Raw genomic sequence first — 22339 nt, 5'->3', positions numbered from 1 at the left:
AGTCACTCCTTCCCTTCATTCCCAAGTTCATGGTTGTGACAGCATCATTACCCTAGATTGTATCTGTTCTTCACAGCAGTCTTCCTCATTGGACTTTAACCAAGCTCAGGGCAAGGACGAAATTCTAACACTCTTTAGCTGCCTAATGCCTTGTTCCTCAGAAGACCTCAAAAATTGCTGGAGATTGAATGGATGTGCCCAAATTTAGAGAGGTCATTCTAAAGTAAGAGAACTGGGACTACGTTACTTACCTGAAAAGCAACAAATGCCATCCATAGATGAATATCCTGAGGATTCTCTCGGACTTTCCTATTGAACTCCTCCACCTTGGCCTTTAGAATGGCATTTTCTCTGTCTGGCTGTGAGTCTGGCTGCTTCAACTCTTGCTCTGAAGGACCCTGTCCTTGTAACCACTGTGTGGTTGAATGATCATAAATCCCCAGAGGATTCAGCCAGGTTGTAACCGAAGCAACTATATCATCTGAGCCCTTCACTGGTATAAACAGGGTTGACTCAGACAAGGGAGGTTCAGTTTTGCTAACGGCAACTCCATCCATGTTCATTAATCCCACATTTTTCTTCGTAAAATAACGTTCAACATGCTTGTGTGAATGCTTCTTTTGTGTGGAAGCTCCGTCCCAAGATATACACTGCTTCTTAGGGTTAATGCCAAGGCAGGAGTCTCCTTTCCTCTTGTATCTTATATTTTAAAAAGAAAAGAAGTTATTGAAGGTTCATTAGTCTTAAATTCTTCTTATGTAAGTTAACTGCATATATCCAAATTCACCTTCAAATTGTTTCTATTTAGAGATATATGAAGATGAGCAATTAACTTTTTGTTGCCTAATTTGACTTCCTTCTGTAACACCTCATCTCCTCATCAACATCTCATGAGATCACACAAGTCTTCCAGATCATAGTAGTTTACATTTTCTTGGAGCTCTGTAGTTAAAATACTGTCACATCATTTAAGCATCACAACCCTATGTGACAGCCAAGGCAGAATGATCATCCCCACTTCAAGCTGTTCCTAATTCAGGACATTGAGACAAGGAACCCCAGTCATTTAACTTCTGGACCAGTCTTTTTCCCTCAGTGTTGTCTTACATCCCTACTTAAAAGATAACATATCAGTCTAAGAACTTAAATCTTGAACTGAGGTCCATCAAATAATATTATATTTGGATATTTTCTACTTTTGAGCAAAAGAGGTTGGGTTATAAAATGTTCTCATGGAACATACAGGCATCCCCAGAATTACCAATACATGACTGCTCAATACGTGCACAGGCAAAAGGTAGGAAAAATATGTATGTCATACAAACAACCCAACCAAGAAAATGGGCAAGAGAGCTGAAATGAAATGTCACAGAAGATATATACATGATCAATAAGCACACAAAAACGTATACATCAAAAAACAGACTGAAAGAAATTACACATTTTACTTATTTTTTAAAAATTTATTTATTTCTCCCATTTCCTCCTGCCCCCATTCCCCTCGTTGTCTGCTCTCTCTGTCCATTCACTGTGTGTTCTTCTGTGTCTGCTTGTATTCTCATTAGGCGGCTCCAGGAACCAATCCTAGGACCTTCCTGAGTAGGAGAGAGGCGATTACTCTCTTGCGCCACCTCAACTCCCTGTTCTGCTATGTCTTCGTATTTTCTATCCTCTGTTTCTCTTGTTGCGTCGTCTTCCTGCGCCAGCTCTCTGTGTCACCTGGCACTCCTGCGTGGGGTGGCTTTCCTGTGCTGGGTGGCATTCCCAAGCAGGGTGGCACTCCTGCACGGATGGGGTGACATTCCTGCGTGGGATGGCACTTCACGTGGGCCAGCTTGCCCTCACCAGGAGGCCCTGGGCATTGAATCCTGGACTTCCTACATGGTAGACAGGAGCCCAGTTGGCTGAGCCACATCCGTTTCCCAAATTACACATTTTAAAAGAGTGTACGAGGCCAGATTAGATTTAATATAATCTATTACAAAAAATAGATAGCACAGTAACAAACATTTGTAAATAATAATTCAAATACAGTAGAAATTAATAGTAACATAATTCTAATTTTTATATTACAGTTCTAACTTTTAGACATAATAATCTCTAAGAATGAAATATATTATTGGGGAAGGCGGACGTGGCTCAACCGATAGAGCATTTGCCTACCATATAGGATGCCCAGGATTCAAACCCAGGGCCTCCTGACCCATGTGATGAGCTGGCCCACGCGCAGTGCTGCCATGCGCAAGGAGTGCCGTGCCATGCGGGGGTGTCTCCCGCATAGGGGAGCCCCACACGCAAGGAATGCGCCCCGCAAGAAGAGCCACACCATGTGAACAAAGCATGTATGGCGCTGCACACATTGAAGCTGATGCAGCAAGATGACAAAACAAAAGAGACACAGGTTCCCAGTGCTGCCTGATGATACAAGCAGATGCAGAAGAACACACAGCAAATGACAAAGAGAGCAGACAATGGGGGGGGGGGAAGGGGGAGAAATAAAAATAAATCTTTAAAAAAAAAGAAAGAAATATATTATTAGTTTAGTTACTTAATTTCCATAGGCCATAATTCTTTCTAGATAGTCAAATTCCTATTTGGGAATTCTTCACATCTTACTGAAATGAATTACAGCAGATAAAAATTTGCCAACTCATAATTTTATGAGGCAGAAAAACTCAAAATCTTGTTCAACAGTAGTCATGCTAAATATTATTGATCCAGATAGAATATTTTAATTGAAGAGTATGAATAAGAAAGAGTTAAGGAAAAATGAAGTATCCAAAAATCTCTCTCTTCTCCAGTCCTTCTCAATTAAAAGCAAGTGTTTATTTTGAATGAGAAAAATTACAGAATACTGACCACAGGAACAATTCACTGGCTGCACTGAGTAGTTATTGTTCACATACTATTACATTGTTATTTTACATTATCTGGTCTACTTCAGCTCTTTTTTTGGTTATTGTTTGCATGGAATACCTTTTTCCAACCTTTTACTTTTAACCTGGTTGTGCCCCTATGTCTGAAGTGGGTCTCTTGTAGACAAAATATAGATGGCTCATATTTTTCTATTTATCTTATAATTTTACAATAAAGAACTTTTTACCAGCTTAAAAAAAAATTGATTATACATATTGGATATATCATACGGTATATGAATATAACTCAATAAAACTGCTAAATAAATAAAGCACTAAACAACAACAAAAAAAACACAACTGCTTAATAAACAAAAAGTTGTGCAAGAATAGCCAGAAATAGCAGCTATGTACAGCAGGGGAAAGGGAGATTGCGAGGTAAGGAATTTTGTTTGTCTGTTTTTTGTTTATTATTATTAAAATAATGAAAATGCTTTAATAATGATTGAAGTGATAAATGCACAAATATGTGATTATACCAAATACCACTTTGAATAAACTGTATGCTTTATTAATATGTATCAATAAAATTGATTTGTTTAAAAAAGCAGTATATATTATTAGTCAACAAAGAATTGCAAATTAAAACAACATGCTACAAAATCACCAAGAGTGGCTAAAATTAAAGACAGACAACAATGAATGTTGATGAGCAACCCTGGAGTAACCAGGACTCTCACACTCCGTTGGTGGGAATGTAAAATGATAGAAGTACTTTGGGATTAGGTCTGGCAGTTTCTTAAAAAAACTAAACTTAGACCTACCCTATGACCCAGCGTTTCTAGGTATTTACCCAAGAAAGAGGCAACCACATATCTACACAAAGACTTGCGCACAAATGTTCACAGCAGTTTTATTCATAACAGCCAAATACTGGAAAAAAGCCCAGGTGTCTGTCAATGGGAGACTGGATAAACAAACGGTAGTATACAATTGGTACACAATGGAATACTACCAACAACAAAAAGGAAGAAACTAAGAAATGCCACAACATGGATGAACCTCAAAAACACTGTGCTGAGTGAAAGAAACTAGACACAAAAGAGCAAACACTGCATGACTCCATTTATATGAAACTCTAGGCGAGGCAAAACTAGTCAATAGTGGAAACAAATTAGAGCTGTGGGAAGCGGACTTGGCCCAATGGACAGAACGTCTGTCTACCACACGGGAGGTCCACGGTTCAAACCCTGGACCTCCCTGACCCATGTGGAGCTGGCCCATGCGCAGTGCTGATGTGCACAAGGAGTGCCCTGCCACGCAGGGGTGTCCCCGCATAGGGCAGCCCCAGATGCAAGGAGTGCACCCCATAAGGAGAGCCGCCCAGCGCAAAAGAAAGTGCAGCCTGCCTAGGAATGGCGCCGCACACACAGGGAGCTGACACAACAAGATGACGCAACAAAAGGAAACACAGATTCCCCTGCCGCTGACAACAACAGAAGCAGACAAAGAAGAACATGCAGCAAATAGACACAGAGAACAGACAACTAGGGCAGGGAGGGGGAGGAAGGGGAGAGAAATAAATAAATAAATCTTAAAAAAAAAAACACACACACAAATTAGAGCTGTGATTGCGTCTGGGGTGGTGGGGGGTACAGACTGACCAGAAAGAGGAATGAGGAAAATTTTGGGGTCAAGTTTTCATAGGGGTTACACAGGTATATGCATCTGTTAAAATTAAGTCAATGTACACTTAACACCTGAACATTACACTGCATGAAATTTCATATCAAAAGAAAAAATGATTTAATTTTTTTAGTTAATTATATGTATGCTGAAACTTATATTTAAGGGGCAGAATACTGATGTCTGCAACTTACTTTGAAATGCATGAAAAAAATAAGTTAGAATAATAGATGTCTGGACTGATAAGGATATGGATAGATGGATGGATAGGAAGACATGTGATAAAGCAAGTAAAGTAAAATGGTGATAATAGTATGTAGGTGGGGGGCATACGAGTGTTCACTGTAAAATTCAAATTTGCTGTATATTTGACAATTGTCACAATAAAATAATGTGAGGTAAAGGAGGCAGGGGGGAGATGCCTCCATCTGATAGCTCCCAGGAAACTGCCTCCACCTCACCTGGGCCAGCCCTCACTCTTTCCCATCATCTCCTCTGCTCCCCTTTTGTGAACAGGGTCCTTAAGAAATCACACAGACACCAAGCTCTCTGCTTTTCGTCCTTCCTTCATTGCTCACAGGCAGTGAATTCCACCTTGGGGGGAATATTTTTAGTCATTTACTATTAGCCACGAGATTTTATTACAGTATGTGGATATAAATACGCACTAACAAATAACTGATAGAAACTCATCATAAATTTTAGTGGGCATTGCTTATGTGGTGAGGTATGTTATAATGAATGTAAGCATGATTAAAAGTTGGAGGTATAGCAAAGTAATGGAAACTGATATTTATAAAGTAAGTAGCCTATAAAGATTTATGATGCTCTGAAAGGCCTCCTCTTATTGGTCTTATATTCCACGACTGTCTACCTTTTTCATTTCCCACTGGCTCTTTGGGAACCCAGATTGTGTATTACAGTTCTTTATGTTCCCAAAAGTTTTTTAAAAAGTACTAAGTGTTGAAAGGGTCTAGTAAGTACTCAAATATTTTTTGAATGACAGATCAGAGGGGGAAAGTTCAAACTCATTACTGAAGCAAATACACCTATTTTCATGGCTATCCAGGGGTGTGTGGAAACATTTTGAAAACATCACAATTTAATGTTATTTTTTAAACAGCATATGTGGGGACTGGATAAATAAAAGGCTTTTGCAATTTCTTTAAATGGCTTATAGATCAGATCAAATGGTTTCTGGACACTGTGTCATAATTAATTATTGCAAGGTATTTTTAGACTCATTCAATCAATGAATATTTAATGGACACCAACTAGGACAGGCACTATGGAGAAATAAGGTAAATCTGAAATGGACCCTGGTGTATGTGAGAAAAGGCATGTGCCTAAAGAACTTAGCAATGGATAAAACCCAAAAGAATCCATAAGAGAGAGACAGACAGACAGACAAGACAGTGCTGAGAAGGAGTTTGGCAGGGTACCTTGCTATATCCCCTCGGTAGAGAGACTTATACTCCCAGTTTGCAGGATCCGGTTTCTTATCTGTTCTGAAGTACTCTCTTGTCAGAGCCTGAATGTCCTCAAGCCATACAGACCGATGTCCAACATGAGCAGTAGCATCATTTTCTTGACTGTTAGAGGCAGTGAGGAAGAAAAAGGGAGAGACACTTTAGAAATCTTCCAGTTACAGATTTAGCATTTTCAGAAATATGAACATTCAACATTTTAAACCCCTCATGGCATCTAACACACACAAGTATATAAAATGTATGCATGCCACAGAGCTGGGAAGAAGATTCCTGCTCTGGGAAAAGAATTTTTAAAAATAAAGCACAAACTGTCACCACTAAAGAAGTCATCTTATTTCAAAAATTAACCTAATGGGTAGACATGTTCTAAAGTCTTCCATTTAAATAAATGTAACTTGACTTGCAACTGTATTTATAAACTTTTTTCTTTAAAAAAATAATTTTTTAAAAATCCTGCTATAGGCAGAGGGAACTAAGTGAGCTACCCTTACTTCACCTAACATATGCTCAGATACGTTATTCTGATTCAAAACTTTTTTTTTTAAGATTTATTCACTTATTCCCCGCCCCCTCCTCCCACACCCTGCTGTTTTTTGCTATCTGTGTTGTCTTCTCATTTTTTCCTCCTCTAGGATTCACTGGGATTCGATCCTGGAGACCTCTGATGGGGAGAGAGGTTCCCTGTCAATTGTGCCACCTCAGTTCCTGGTCGCTGCTGCGCTTCACCTTGACTCTCCCCTTGTCTCTCTTTTGATGCGTCATCATCTTGCTGCGTGACTCACTTGTACTGGCTCACCATGAGGGCACTCACGTGGGTACTGGCTCGCCGCACGGGCACGCTTTCTCTTCTTCTTTTTCACCAGGAGGCCCCAGGGATCAAACCTGGGTCCTCCTATATGGTATGCAGAAGCTCTATGACTTGAGCCACATCCCCTTCCCTGATTCAAAACTTTTTAAAAAATGAGAAAGAAAAAGTGGGGGGGAGCCACATTCCTCAGTTGTTTAGTCTGAAATGTTAACTTTCATGTGATCTGCCCAGTTTTTGTATTCTGGGCTCTATGTAGTGTGTCTATCCTATACACATGGACTTCCTACATCAAGGTTAAATCTGAGCAGTCCACTTAATACAAAACCCTTACTTATCTCTCTGAACCAACTTGTGAGCTGGCAGATTTTCATCGCAGGTACAAATGGAATTACGCCCCTAGGAGTTAAGTGAGAAGGAGGGAAGGTTTTTCTAACGTCTAACATCTTTCTTCCTCTAAAGAAAATCAGTTCATAATGCTGCTTATACAAGAAGCTGCCAAAGCAGTCACAAAAGCCATTAACTGTTGTTGTATCTTTGCTTTTTGGCTCTGCCCAGATAAATAAAGATTCCGGAAGCTTCTAAATCACTCTTGGCTGAGAATTCAAAGGAATGGCATTTCAGGGACACAAAGCAGCTACATACTAAATATCTGTTGAATGATGAATCTCAGGTTAAAATAAACAGTGATTTAAACAGATTCCCCTTCAGAACAACTATGGAGGGTTTTCGGTCTATAAAAACTGTAAGAGGCAGAGAAGGGAGGGAGAGCCCACTAGAAAGAGAGGGATGCATGCCAGGAAGAAATAGAAAGCCAAATGGAAGAAAAATAAAGGGCCAGATGCAAACTCACTGTGAGGGTTAAACAAGCTTTATCCCTCCAATACTGGGTACTGTGGTCTGAGCTATATGCAAGGAAGAGCCTGCCTCCACCCAGGTGAAGAAAAGCTCATCCTAGGAAACAAAGTCAATTAGTGGCTGCAGCCTCTGGAATAAACAAAAGTATACTGACTGCTGGTGATCTACTCCTGAGGGAAAACCAAGGAAATTGTTCCTCCATAGCCCTGAAATAGAGTCCCATATGATGTACTACTCTTTAAGAACCCACTTTGCTGACATCATGGAAAGATTCTCACAACTCATATTTTTTTTTGGAGGTACCAGGACAGGTTATTGAACCCAGGACCTTGAAAGAAGGAAGCTGATGGGTGCTCAGCCACTGAGCTATACCTGCTCCCCTCAGACCTATCTTAGTCCTAGTCCATGTGGAAACAAACAATTCTTCCAGGTAACCTTCTCAGGAAAAGAACACAGAAGCTAATGGCAAGAAGGTAAATGAAGAGATCAACAATCAATTTTGATCTTAACAGGGCTTTTGGTTAAAAAGCATAACCTCAACACACTTAAAAACGTTATAAAAAAACTATCAAAATCACCTCTAACATCATTAAGCATCAGCTGAAAATAGGTACTTTGCAACTTCTAATAGTTCTTGTGCGATTTTAGGAAATCCCTTAAGACTCATTTTCCTCAGCTATAAAAAAGGACTACTTGCCAAAAGGAGAATTTTCAGAATATTCAATGGTTAATGTATTTTGCTTTGAAGACATTCTAAAAAGCAAGAATACCAATAATATACTTATTCATTCATGTAACAAAGATATCGGTATGGCTCATACTCTGTATGAGGCCTGTGCAAAGCACTGGGTATACGGTGGTGAGCAAGGCAAGCATGGTTCCCGTCCTCAAAAATCAGAATGTTTTTTGGTTCACTCTTTTATTTTTCCCTTCTAAAAGAAAACTTGGGTTACAGGTCTAACATGTGAGCTACACAGAGGGCTAAGTCAACCTGGATCCTCTGAGCCATGGAGCTTGCAGGGCTCTCCAACTCTGATCTGACGCCAGAAGGATCCCAGAAGACTGCTGTGTTTGCCTTTCTGATGGAAACACTAAGGGCAGGATTCCAGACTTGCTCCATGTGCAGAGCTCTCACTGACATCAACAGGACTTCCAAACACAGAACGAAAGTAAATAATCCCTAAAGACCAGCACTTGCTTTTAAAAAATATGCCCTATAGAGGTACTTAAATTTTCTCTCTTCTGGACAGGATGAGTAAAGAAAAGAAAAAGTTAAACGAGCAATAACTCAGGCAGTTTCACCTACAAACCCACTATGGGGGGTAAACAAGCCCTATCCCTCCTCTACCAGCTGTTCAGTCTGTGGGCAAAGTGCCTCTCTATGGAGGAGGATGTTGGACTAAGCAGAAAGGAAAAGGCATCGTCGAGTACCTGCTCTGTGACAGTTCTATCGAACGGCTTGAACAATATGCCCAAGACAGACAAGTGGGTAAAGGGGAGAGGAATAAAACCCCCAAGGAAAGAAAATACTGTGGTCATGAGCTAGTCTATACCTTGAACACAATGGAGCTAAACAATACAAAATGGTAAGAAAATGAAAAGAACAAAAGCAATGATTATTTTCATTGCTATATGAACCTGAACCAGAGGAGGGCTGTGTGTGCGCACAGTGGCTGATGGAGGAAGGAGTGAAAGGAAGACATCTGAAGGGAGAGAAATAAGACCTTTCTCTTAAATGTGGAGGCCCATAGATGAAACCTAACTACGTCCTGAACTGGCTCACGGATCCATCGTGTCGCACATCTACCCTGCCATCTTTCAAAAATCCCCAAGGATGTTTTGTCTTAATCATATATATATATATATGCCACAAGTCTAACTCGTGAGAACAATTGAAGGAGAAAAACTCAACACTTAAAACATCATAGTTATATGAGAACAGAAAACCTACTTCAGTTTCTCACATTCCTTCTTACTGTCTCTGATGCTTCTGGAAGAAGTGTCCCTTTCAGAGTCAGTATCTGGTTCAGATCCACTGCTACTCGACTGCCCACGTTTTCTCTTGGTTTTCTTGTGGTGCTGATGCTTCCTTTTTTTCTTTTTCTCTTTCTTCTTTTTTCTGCTTGTTTGTTTGAGTTTTTTGTTAGTGTTACTTTCATCTGAAGGCTCTGATTTCAAAGGACTCCTAGTTGAGGAAAACAACATTAGAATTCTTTTCAAAGGAGAGGTAGGGAAAAATAATAAACAAGTAAACAAAATGTAAGAGGGTACTCTACAAATGCTTACATCGACTTATTATTTGTCTATATGTTAATAAGCAGCTTCCTGGATTACAGTTTACCTTAAAAAACTTAGACTTGAACCTAAAATAAAGCCAGGTGAATAAATTCTAATTTTAATAGTTTCTACACCTATACTTTCATATGTATACATCTTTAAGTGGAAGTAATCTATCAGTTATTTTATCAAGTGGAGTATTTTTTAACATTATAAAAAGTTTATTTTTAGTCCAGTTATTAGCATGTCCTTACTGCCAGAAAAAGAAAAAAGAAAAGAGAAAAGAGAAAGAATTAATTCGCTTTTGCATTACTGAAACATCTACAAACAAATCCCTCTTGGGGAGTGGATATAGCTGAAGTGGTTGAGCTTCCACTGTAAAAGGTCCTGGGTTTGATCCCTGGTACCTCCTAAGAAAACAAAAACAAACAAACAAAACCAACTCTTATTAGGGGGCAGATGTAGCTCAATGGTTGAGCACCTACTTCCCATGTACAAGTTCCTGGGTTTAATTCCTGGGACCTCTTAAAAACAAACAAACAAAAAAGTCCCTCTTAGGCATCAACTGTCCTGAATTTCCAAAGGCTTCTTATACCATCAGGGTATAGGGCTTAGCAGCGTTCAATCATATTAGTGGGCCCATTTAGTTTATGTTTGAGAGACAGCTCATTTCTCAATTCACGGATCTACAACAAAACTCCTTCACAGATGCATAGAGATGTGTGCAATTTTGCCTTATCCAAAGTTTTCATATGAATTTATCATGTTTTATACTATAAGTGCCTTTTATCTTTACAAAAATATCAAAAATGCCACTACGGGAATACATGAATTATAATCTAAAGGTTAATAATGAGGTTAGTAAAGTTAGTTAGGAATCCCAATGATGCCATTTCCCTCACGGCCTAATTATAGACACTGGGTCATGTACTTGCCACTGTAATGCAAAAAAAAAGGAATAATCAATAGGAGTGAGGTAAGGGAAAATAGGCAATAAAACATCACCTCATTACTTTAAATAAAAGGAAGTTTTACTTAGTCCTTCCATCGCAGAGCTTTCTAAGGAGCATCATTTGAGCTAAGCTCCAGATAGTACCCTGACAAAGACTGATGCATCTATCAAAAAAAAAAAAAAAAAATACCTCCTCTGCAGTGACCCCTCAGAAATAAGGGCTGTGGCCTCTTCAGTTTGTTGGCTCTGTGACGTTATCGCTCCAACACAAAAGCTCGGGTTGCTCAGCCAGTCTAATTCTGCACACACAAAAGGGAAAAAAGATCAATGAAATTGGCTCAATATGATTTCCAATGAGGAAATCCATCTTACCAGTTGACATCCTAATTCACAGCCAATGTCAGCCAAACATTTTGAACAGTCCACAGAAGCAGCAGGGAATCCATGAAATTTTTATTTCATAGGGCAGATAGGTTTAACACACTAAAATATTTAAGACCTGGAATTCTCTTGTGATATCAGACTGCAGCTTAAGCAAAAACCATCTAACAAATGTGACCTAAAAGGTAACAAGGCTTTAAGTACTCCATCCATACTTTGCCTAATGTGTGGAAGCTTCCAAAGCATTAGGTTTTAATTACCTCAAATTTAATTTAGGCAATTTCTATGAGTTAAAAAAAAAAATGCATAAAAGCCCATCATGCCTAATATTAGGTTGGTGCAAAAGTAATTACGGTTTTGCATTGTTGAAATTTGCCGTTTGATACTGGAATATATTCTTAAATAAATGTGTTTATGTTACACATCATTTTAATGTGCATTTCTTGCTTTATGTTTTTTTGCTAATGACTTATTACTTGCTGTTTATTTTCTATTTATTTTAGACTATGGAAATGATATTAGACAAAAAGCAAATTCGAGTGATTTTCTTATTTGTGTTCAAAATGGGTCATAAAGCATTGGAGACAACTTGCAACACCAACAACGCATTTGCCCAGGAACTGCTAACGAATGTACAAGTGCAGTTGTGGTTCAAGAAATTTTGCAAAGGAGACAAGAGCCTTGAAGATGAGGATCGTAGTGGCTGGCCATCGGACGTTGACAACGACCAATTAGAGCAATCATTGAAGCTGATCTTCCTACAACTACATGATCCTCTTACAAATACAGAGAAGTTGCCGAAGAACTGAACATTGTTCTACAGTCATTCAACATTTGAAGCAAATTGGAAAGATGAAAAAGCTTGATAAGTGGGTGCCTAATGAGCTGACGAAAAATTTTAAAAATCGTTGTTTTGAAGTATTGTCTTCTCGTATTCTACACAACAAGGAACCATTTCTCAACGGGATTGTGACGTGCGAGGAAGAGTGGATTTTATACTACAACCAGCGATGACCAGCGCAGTGGTTGGACCAAGATGACGCTCCAAAGCACTCCCCAAAGCCAAACTTGCACCAAACAAAGTCATGGTCATTGCTTGGTGATCTGTTGCTGGTCTGATCCACTAAAGCTTTCTGAATCCCAGTGAAACCATTACATCTGAGAGGTATGCTCCGCAAATCAATGACATGCACCAAAAACTGCCTGCAGCTGGCACTGGTCAACAAAAAGGGCCCAATTCCTTTCCACGACAACACCCAACGGCATGTCCGCCATATTCACCTGACCTCTCGCCAACCAACTACCACTTCTTCAAGCATCTCAACAATTTTTTGCAGGGAGAACACTTCCACAACCAGCAGGATGCAGAAAATGCTTTCCAAGAGTTCATCCAATTCCAAAGCATGGATTTTTACGATAAAAGAGTAAACAAACATTTCTCATTGGCAAAAATGTGATAATAATAGTTCCTATTTTGATTACTAAAGATGTGTTTGAGCCTAGTTACAATGATTTAAAATTCAGTCCAAAAACACAATTCATTTTGCACCAACCTAATATTATTACAGAAGATTAAGATCTTTAGAAAAAATTTCCATGTTCTATGTTAATACAGTAACTTAATATAAACCTTTCTGTATAACAATACTTCTTTTTAGAAATTTAAAAAAAAATTATCTGTGCAACTCTACTGGAAATTAAAACAGGCATCTAAAATGACAATGTTTACCCTGCTGTAGCTTTGTTACTTAACTACTTACACTGTGGCTCCTACTAGCCCCCAGAAGGCTGGTCTCCTGAAGTGCAGTGTCTCCTGCGGTACCTAACCAGCCATGCCTGTGGTCTGCTCTCAGTATCTGTTCTTCCTAAGTATGAGCAGCAAGCCATACAATTAACCTCTAAAATTTTAAATTCAATCAGATATTTCTGATTAGTGCAAAAATAATATAAGTTGTTAATAATGATTATCTGTGGGTGGTGAAACTGGGTGCATAAAATGTTTCTTCTGCTTATCCGTGTTTTCTAACTTCTCTACATTGTACTATTCCTAAACAATTTTCTGACTTTTCTGCTATAATGTTTCACAGGAAGACAAAAGGCATTTATAATAATGCCTTTAAAAGAATTCAGGTAGATATAATTTTTAGACGAAATCTGGTGATTCATTTACTAGTGGTCCCTGTCCTCAAGAAGTTCAAAATTTATTTGCGGGAACGAGACATCAAATTTGTAAAAACTAAAAGAATGTCCAGGGTCAAATAAATAATAAATAAAAGAAAGAAAGAAAGATAAAAAAGAGTCAAGTAAAAGTGTAAGACTCATCACATAGCATGAAGAAGTAATGAACATATTATGCAAACAGTAAAAGCATTAAAGAAATGCCAGCTAGAGTAGACAAGGAAGGGAGCTGAGTGAGCTGGAGGAGTCAGAAAAAGCTTAGAAAGAAGGTGGGCTGAAGCGGGGCCTGAAGCAATGAACAGGAAGGATTCTGAAAACCTGAGAAGGTGAAGGCATTTCAAACTATGTACAGACATGAGCAAAGACATGGAACGTATGTGATGTATTTAGGAGACAAGACCCATAACAACCCATCCCCCCAAAAACCACCTTGTATGGCTTGTAGGATTTTGGCAAAGTTACATTTCTTGATATGAGTGGTGATTACAAGTGGGTTCAGTTTTTGAACTGAAAAAAGAATTTTTTTTTGAGGTACTGGGGGCTGGGAACTGAACCCAGGACCTCCCATGGGGGAAGCAGTTGCTCAATCACTTGAGCCACATCCGTTCCCCTGAAGTGAATTTTTTTATTCATCAATATCTGCTCTTATGCTACATGAACTTTTCTATATGGGTATGTATATATTATACCTCAGTAAGAAGTAAAACAAAATAAAACCCCTACCCAAAATGGAAGGTCTTGAACAAGCTATAAGTGTCTTTAGAAGAGCTAGAAGGGATAAAAATAAATTCTACATGCTGGTAAGGTCAGGAGAGACTTTTAAAGAACTGTGGTGAGCTGGATCTTAAGAGGTATGAGGAACCTTAGAGAAAGGCAGGCAAGGGCTTCAAGGAGTGTTGTGGGTGGGGTGGAGAGAGGGCAGTACTCGCCATGCGCATGAGCAGAGATGTCCACACTGAGGCAAGCGAGCCCACTGAGGAGGGGAGGAAAGGGCCAGAAAGGTGGGTAGGGGCTAGATGTCATCCACTTAGATGGTATCAAGTGGAAAACTCACTGTGTCACTTAGAGAAAATCACTTTCCTCCACAGGCCTCCATTTACTCATTTGTAAACTAAGGGGTTAAACTACAGAGAAGCTCAAGCCAAATGAAAGCAGAATTTTAAAAGATTCATTTAGCTATAACATGCATGCCACATATGCATCAAAGCCCCAGTTTTCATTTAAAGCACAGTTATCTAATCACTTGATAACCACTTACTGAGAAAGTGTCACACCAAGATGAAAAGAGTCCTCAACTCTCATGGCGCACCCAGTCTAATGTTAGGAGTCAGTGGGTACAACAGTTATAATAGGTTTGACAAGTGTTGAACTAAAGGTGAGCAGAGGGAATATAGTGGCACAAGAGAAGGACCACCTAAGTAACTGGGGCAAGGGGTGTATACAGGGGCCTGTGGGGGATGGGATGAGTGAAGAAGGCTTCCTGGAGGAGAGAGCACTTCAGCTGGCCTAGCAGGAGTTGCTAGGAGAGGAAAGATATTCATTCCCGGGAAGGGGCAGTAATTACTCCAGGGGTAATACCTCCTGGAGGAAAGGTTTTCATTCCAGGGAAGAGTGTGGACCAAGATGCAGACATAAGAGACATGGCTTGTTCAGGAATCTAATGACCTGACAGAATAACGTGGGGAGGCAGTGGGAAGTAGCAAGAGAAGATGCTGAAAAGGCAGGGTGGTTAAGTCACAAAGGGTTTAGAATGGCAGAAAAATAATTTAGAATTACCCAGAAGGGGACTGGAAATCAAAGAAGGGACTGAACACTAATGATGGGCAGTAATCCCTGAGGCTGTGCTCCAAGAAGAGTTGCAGGTACAGATGGAGCAAACTGCCTGCAGCACCCCCAGGAGGGCACCGTCCAGTAGGCACCATGGGCATTCTAAGAGTGGAGCACAACTCAAGGAACTCTGACTGAAGAGTAGCTCTGCGCATTCTGGGAAGGTAGTCTGCAATTTCTTTGGGAGGCAGGACAGAATGAGGGATTCAACCAGATATATCTGGCTGTATCTGGGTACTCTGTGGGGTGTACGGGAGAGCAACCTAGACTAGACATGGAGATGGTATAGCAGTTTGATATGGTTACAAATTCCAAAAAATAGATATTGGATTATGTTTGCAATCTGGTCTGTACTTGGGCATGATTAAGTTATGACTAGGGCTTTGATTGGGCAATGTCATTAGGGCATTGAGTCCTCAACCCTTGGTGAACTCACAGTTAAAGGCATGGCAAGGACAGAGTTGAGGGTTTTTGATGTTGGAGTTTGATGCTGAAGCCTTAAAGCTGGAGCCCCAGGAAGTAAGCTCATAGAAGAAAGAGAAGCCAGCCCCATGAAGAGAGAAACCCTGAGCCCAAGAAGAAGCAAGCCCTGGGAAGAAAGGAACCTTGAACCCAGAGAGAAGCAAGATCCTGGAAGGGAGGAACCCAGGAAGCCTCAACCTTTGCAGCCGTCAGCAGCCATCTTGCTCCAACACGTGAAAATAGACTTTAGTGAGGGAAGTAACTTATGCTTTACGGCCTGCTATCTGCAAGCTCCTACCCCAAATAAATACCCTTTACAAAAACCAACCAGTTTCTGGTATTTTGCATCAGCACCCCTTTGGTTGACTAATATAGAGGGCAACCCACATCCAAGAGGCAGGTAAGACAGCCCAGGGACAGGCAGAGGAAGAGGCATTTGTGTAGGGACTAAGAGCCTCCAGAAGGCAGGCAGTGTGCCCAGGGAGAAGACTCCTACCCCAGCGTGGCCATTTATTGCTTGCCCTTGCCTCAGCTTTCTTACAACAAATGGGGATAATAATACCTGGCTCAGAGGCAACAAAATGTATATAAAGTGCCTAGCTCAGTGCTGCACACATATTTTTTTTGGTAGGAGAAAAATGGTGGCCCAGAAGCCAAGAGACAAGTTTTAACAGAGGTCAGGAACAGGAAAAAAAGAAGAAAAACAAACAAACCAGGATGTAGCAAAAGGGCCCAAGGAAAGTTTTTGTTTTTGCTTTTTGTTTGGTTCGTTGGTTTGGTTTCTGGGAGGCATGGAATACTGAATCCGGCTCGTACATGGGAAGTAGGAGATCAACCACTGAGCTACCCCCTCCCCAAGGAGGGGTCTTTATTTTGTCCTGTTTTGTTTTACGATTGAGAGCCCAGAGCACATTCACAGGTTGAGGAGGAAAAAACCCATGAAACCACTGAAGAGATGAAAGGAGAGTAATTGTATTTTTTAAGTTTTCCTGAAATACACTTTATATACCAGAAAGGTCACCTTTTTACAGAATTTAGTTCAATGGTTTTTAGTACAGAGTTGCACAACCATCACCATAATATAAGTTAGAACATTTTCATCATTCCAAAGAGAAACTTCCTACCTATTAGCAGTCACTCCCCACCCTCACCTGCAGCCACTATTTTCTATCTTTAGAGATTTGCCTATTCTTACTTCCTATAAATGAGATCATGCAATACGTGCTTGTAGTAGGTGTTCAATAAATATTTGTGGGGAAATAAGAGGAAGGACAAAAGGAAAATTCCTGAGGAGGAAAGGTACAGTAAGAAGCACAGGGAAAAAGGGAAGGAAGAGAGGGATTATAATTTACTAAGTGCCTAATGTAAACCAAGCACCAGGCTAAGCACTTCACATCCTTTGTATCTTTTAATCCTCACAACAACTCTCTATGGGAGGTAATGTGATTTCCACTTTATAAAAGAGGAAACTAGGATTAAGTATTTTGTAAGGTCATACCTAATAAGTGCTAAACAAACTACTGTCCATGCCATCTTTCTTCTATCTTTTCCTTTTATCTTTTGATGTTGGTTCCCTTCCTTTGGGCTTAATTCCTGGCAAGAGGTATGTGAAAACAGATCCTGTTGCTCAGTAATACCACAATTATTTTCACAATAACCATGTTCTACCATGAACAAGGGAAGGAAAAGCGAAAAATTATGTAACAAACAGCACACAGGGAGAAATGCTCTAAAACAATCCCAGTATATTTTTACATTAAGTGTTCTAGATGGTGATAACAATTTCGGGAAAACGTAAAGAAACACAGATATCAAAACAGCAAAAAAAATTGCAACTCTCCAAAATCCTTCAGAAGGTACAAGGCTTGAAGGACATAATTAAGGATTTGCCATATAGGACCACTGAGAAAAGTAGCGTATGAAGAACTAGCACTCTTGGATTTTGAACCAGAATCAACACTCACTCTATGTGTGACCTTTATCTCAATCAAAGGACCTTCTGTGGGGGAATAAGGTAATTTTACTTGGCAAGCAGTTAGCAGTGAATATGTATGGAATATCAGAAGTAATAGTCATGGATGTTAGACCTGGGAGGGATTTTAGAGATCATCTAGTCCAGAGACTTTCAAACATTCTTTAGCCATGGAAGTCACAGTTCAAACAAAATCTTTCATAGAAGTCCAACATGTGGAATAGAAAATGGGATACTCTGGATTCCAAAGAAGGGCTGGGCCTGGGAAGGCTCTCTGGAGAACCGCCTGGAGACCAGATTATCAGAGGTCGGAAGAGGTGAAGGTGAAGGCACCTGGCCAAGGACACACATCTGAACCTGGATCTGGGGATCTTCAATCTAGTTCCCTCCACCAGACCACCGCACTACTGATCTCTTCAACTAAGGAGCTGACTTTCCTAAATTCTCCTTGTACTTTGTGTAAGAGGCCATGATGGCAATTTTCACAACGTGAAAATTTTTTAAAAAAACAATAAAAAAAACCCCATAGAACTGTACAACACAAACTGTGAACCCTATGCAAACTAAGGACTACAGTTAATTGTATAATTATAATATTGTTTCTTCATTGGTAAGAAAGGTACCACAATAATGCAAACACGGACAACCGTGTGGGAGGGGGCAAAGGAGAACTCTGTACTTTTCACATGATTTTTCCGTAAACCTACAACTTTTCTAATTTTAAAAAAATGCATATAGGGACCAAGTTAGTAATAATGACTCTGTGACACTCTAGGGAATGAGGACAGAACAAAAGAAAAATTAAATTATATCAAAATATTCTACCAACCAAATACACCCAAAGTGTTTACAATTATTTCACCCAGGTCTCCAGAACACCTACCCATCCCCTTTTCAAATAATAAGCAACATGAGGGCAGGAACCATGTCTGTTCATTCCTGTATTCTCAACACCTGGCATGGTGGGTTGCACAAAGTAAGTGGACTCAATAAATATATGTTGAATGAAAAAAGTGAATGAGGATCCTTACATATCATTACATCTTTATAACCCCACCACCTAATTTACTGAACAGATGAAGGACCTTGAAAACTTCAAAATTAAGCCATTATCTAGGTATTAAGTACAACCGTTATAATTCCATTCTTCATTATAAATGTATATTTAATCAGTAAAGACTAAATTATTGAGTATCTACTGCATGCCCAAGCTCAGATGCAGTCACTGAGAACACAGTGGTAAACAAGGCAGATGTGGGATAAGGTCTCTGCTCACGCAGCACTTTTATTTAATCATAACTTTAACTGTTCAAATAATTAATGTGAATTGTTAATTTTTTTTTTCAGGTACTGAGACGGGGATTGAACCTGGGACCTCGTGTGCAGGAGGCAAGTGCTCAACCACTGAGCCAGACCAGCTTCCCTGAGTTGGCTCCCTCATTTGTTTGCTCGTTGTTTGCTTTTTGTCTGCTCATTTTGTTTTTACTCTTTTTTTGCTGTCTGTTCGTTGTTTTTTTGTTTTCTTTAGGAGGCACCAGGACCTCCCATGTGGGAGGCAGGCACTCAACTACTTAAGCCACATCCACTCTGTTAAATTAATTTTAACAACTTTAACTGGGTAAGTTTCCCGAGATTAAAAGATGCTTAGATGCTTTGTTAATGATACTGTAAAGTCCTGTTCGACATTTACTTACACCCTCACAAATTTAAAGTTCCTTATAGAAACCAAATATGTATTTAGATAATTGTGTCAATATTAAGCAGGATGTAACATATTATGGCGAATCCCAGCAGAACACAAAATGCCTAGGGTTTAAGATAAGCATTCTGACAAATCTTTTGCCCCTGCAGGATAGTAAATAAGTAACCGTTTGAACTTGCCCAGAAATTAGCATTCTATCATATATTTTATCACATATACACCCATCTAAGCAAGGAAGAAGTGTAGAAGGATCAGGCAGAAAAACCACTTTAGAACTACTGTCTAATAGGAAACAGGTAAGTATCTAGAAGAACCCAGCAGATCTAAATTTTCAGGATAATTTAACAGAAAATAATATAATGAATCATCACTGAACACTTTAAGCTGAAATCGTTTTTGTGGTAAGTTTATTATTACATAACTATATTTCTCCATCACTAGTTAAAAAGCTTTAATTCATTTCTCCTATGGATAGGATAAATGGAGGAAGGAATCGCCGTAAATAGATTCAAATTTTTAAAATTATAATTATAATTAGATAAAATATCCATGTTTTACACATATTACCCCTTCAATTAAAACAAAAATTGGCCATCACCAACCAGACCACGAATGAGTGGTACAGGGGGGCTGGGCTCGGTGCCAGCAGTGCCTCCACTCATCAAGACCCCCGTCAGCAGAGCCCCGAGTCTACCAGAACATTTACTCCCATGGGGTTTCTGGAGCAACCTGAGCGAGATCTTCCTACCTGCTGCACATTATGAGAAAAAGAAGAACTAAGCGTGGAAAGAGTATCATGCCTTTTAAATATAGTATACATTTAGATATTAAAAAAAAAAAAGAGCCCTGATTAATAGTTTAAGTGATACAAATGTCAAGAGTAACATTCTGTTGCAAACCTTCAATGTGTTCCTCCCAAAACAGAAGGATAAACCCTTAGCCTGTTATTCAAGTAACTACCCTCCCTCACCACCACATTTCCCATTTTCCTCTTTATGCCACTATATTTCCAACCAAACTAGACTATGAAAGTTTCCTGTACAGGTTTCACGCCCTCCTCCCCACATGCCTTTGACCCTTAACAGGTTCTGGAATGCCATTCCACTATCTGTGTTTTCCAAATCCTACCCTCTTTGAAAACCCATCCCAAAAGTTAGCTCCTACATAAAAGCTTTCTTTGACCCTCCTATTACAGTCATTATTGCTGTAGTTCACCTTGTGCAATCAGTTATTTTTTGGGTGGTTTCAAGCAGTCATACAAGAAGTATTTATTAAGTATCTTCTACTGGTTTGTACATTCAACAAACGTTTATTGAGCACTACTAAATTCTGGATTTGAGCTAGTACTCTGCAATGAATAGACAACCTGGATCTCTGACCACATGGAGATTACAGGTCTAGCAAAAGGAGAATAGTATCATACTGATTGTGTTTTTAAAGATTATTCACAATTGTGAGAAGTGCTGCAAGGGAAGTATAGGAGCTTTGAGAGGACATAACAGAGGGCCTGACACAACTGGGCTGTGCGACATAATTATGCATAATTAGGATTAATTTCTTTTAAAAAGAATTCATTGTGTGAAATTTTTTAACATTGCACACCTCCTAGGAATGTCTGAGGCTTAAATAGAATATGCAAAGCCATAACCTGGCACACGGTAGGGCTTTAACAAATAAACGTTCATTCTTTTCCCTATGGACTGTGCCGACTGGAGAGCAGAAACTGTTGCTTTGGAATTTGTATCCTAATCCTCTATCTCATGAATCCAATAAACTACTCAGAAATAAATAAAACAGTAAGGGAAGGAAACTGTAGTAACACCCAACATTTGCAGGAGTCGTCTCGTTGAGATGCACAGAGTCATTATTCTCATTTTACAAATGAAGTAACTACGGCTCAGAGGAAGAGTGGGATCCGACAATCCGGTAATACCGAAGTTCCAGCTCCAGGGTCTCTTTGCCATTTTTCTTCCCCGTTCCATAACTCTAAACCTCTGACCCTCCACCCCTGCCTTTGGGCCCCCGGAGTAACCGAGGTAAACCCAGGAACCCTTCCCAGAAGGCTTTGCAGTGCCGCGGAGAATGTTGGGATACAAGTGGATAAACAAATCCAAGGCAAAGGCCGAAAAGGCCGGGCCTCGAGAAACCGCACCCTAAGCCCGATGAGTGCCCCCTTCGGCCCTTTTATAAGCTTACCTTTTCTGGAACTCCCGATGTCAGCGGCCTCACTGACGCCCGCAAAGGCCGGGAATAACGCCATGACCACAGGCCTCACCGCCGTTCCCCTCTACAGAAATGGCGCCGACAAGCGAGCGCCAGTATGGCCTCTGCGGATGCGATGAACTCTGGGAAGTGTGGTTTAGCCCGCTCTCACCCCCGCTGGACTCCCAACCGGGCGGGGCGAGCCGGGGCTCCGTGGGCGGGGCTCTGTGGGCGGGGCGGGGCTACGTAAGCAGGGCGGGAACTGCAGGGCTTCATTGAGAACCAGAAAATGCGGGGATCTGAAAACGTAATGAAACTGAACAGAAAGGTGTTGGCAGGTCGGTGCTGGGATTCCACCCCCCAACTCCGGAACTCTCATCATCGCTTACAAACTGGGTCAAATTTAATCGAAGTCTAAGCGTCAGTTTCTCATCTGCTAAATGTTGAGATTAAATCAGAATATAATGTGCATCTAACCCAAAGCCATGTGAAATTTCCAAACTCAACCAGGCTGCAATTTTAAATATCCTAGGATTAGGAAAGAATGTGAGGTTCCATCAAGGTCAAATGTCTTTGCTAACTAGAAAATACAGCCTATGAAGTATTCTTGACCAAAATAATATTAATTGAATCTGAATCTAATCAAGCCTGAATCTAATCAAGGGTAGAGGACAAACTAAAGACTTCATGCT

At 40.1% G+C, this 22339-nt stretch overlaps 1 protein-coding gene across 1 annotated transcript in view; it reads right to left on the bottom strand.

Moving 5' to 3' along the window:
• NRDE2 (NRDE-2, necessary for RNA interference, domain containing) overlaps positions 1-21862 on the bottom strand; it is a 45801-nt gene extending 23939 nt beyond the window's left edge. Inside the window, exons 1-5 of the mRNA XM_004476062.5 lie at positions 21642-21862; positions 11114-11222; positions 9646-9879; positions 5984-6133; positions 252-699 (exon numbers count right to left, since the gene is read on the bottom strand). Of these exons, the coding sequence (XP_004476119.2) occupies positions 252-699; positions 5984-6133; positions 9646-9879; positions 11114-11222; positions 21642-21705 (1005 nt within the window). The 5' untranslated portion in view covers positions 21706-21862. The remainder of the gene's footprint in view (positions 1-251; positions 700-5983; positions 6134-9645; positions 9880-11113; positions 11223-21641) is intronic.
• Between the last annotated feature and the right edge of the window lie 477 nt (positions 21863-22339).

This window comes from Dasypus novemcinctus, chromosome 3 (assembly GCF_030445035.2).
Source record: "Dasypus novemcinctus isolate mDasNov1 chromosome 3, mDasNov1.1.hap2, whole genome shotgun sequence".
NCBI classification, from domain to species: domain Eukaryota; kingdom Metazoa; phylum Chordata; class Mammalia; order Cingulata; family Dasypodidae; genus Dasypus; species Dasypus novemcinctus.
The sequence above is the reverse complement of the archived record's forward strand: the minus strand, read 5'-3'. Positions and strand labels throughout refer to the sequence as shown.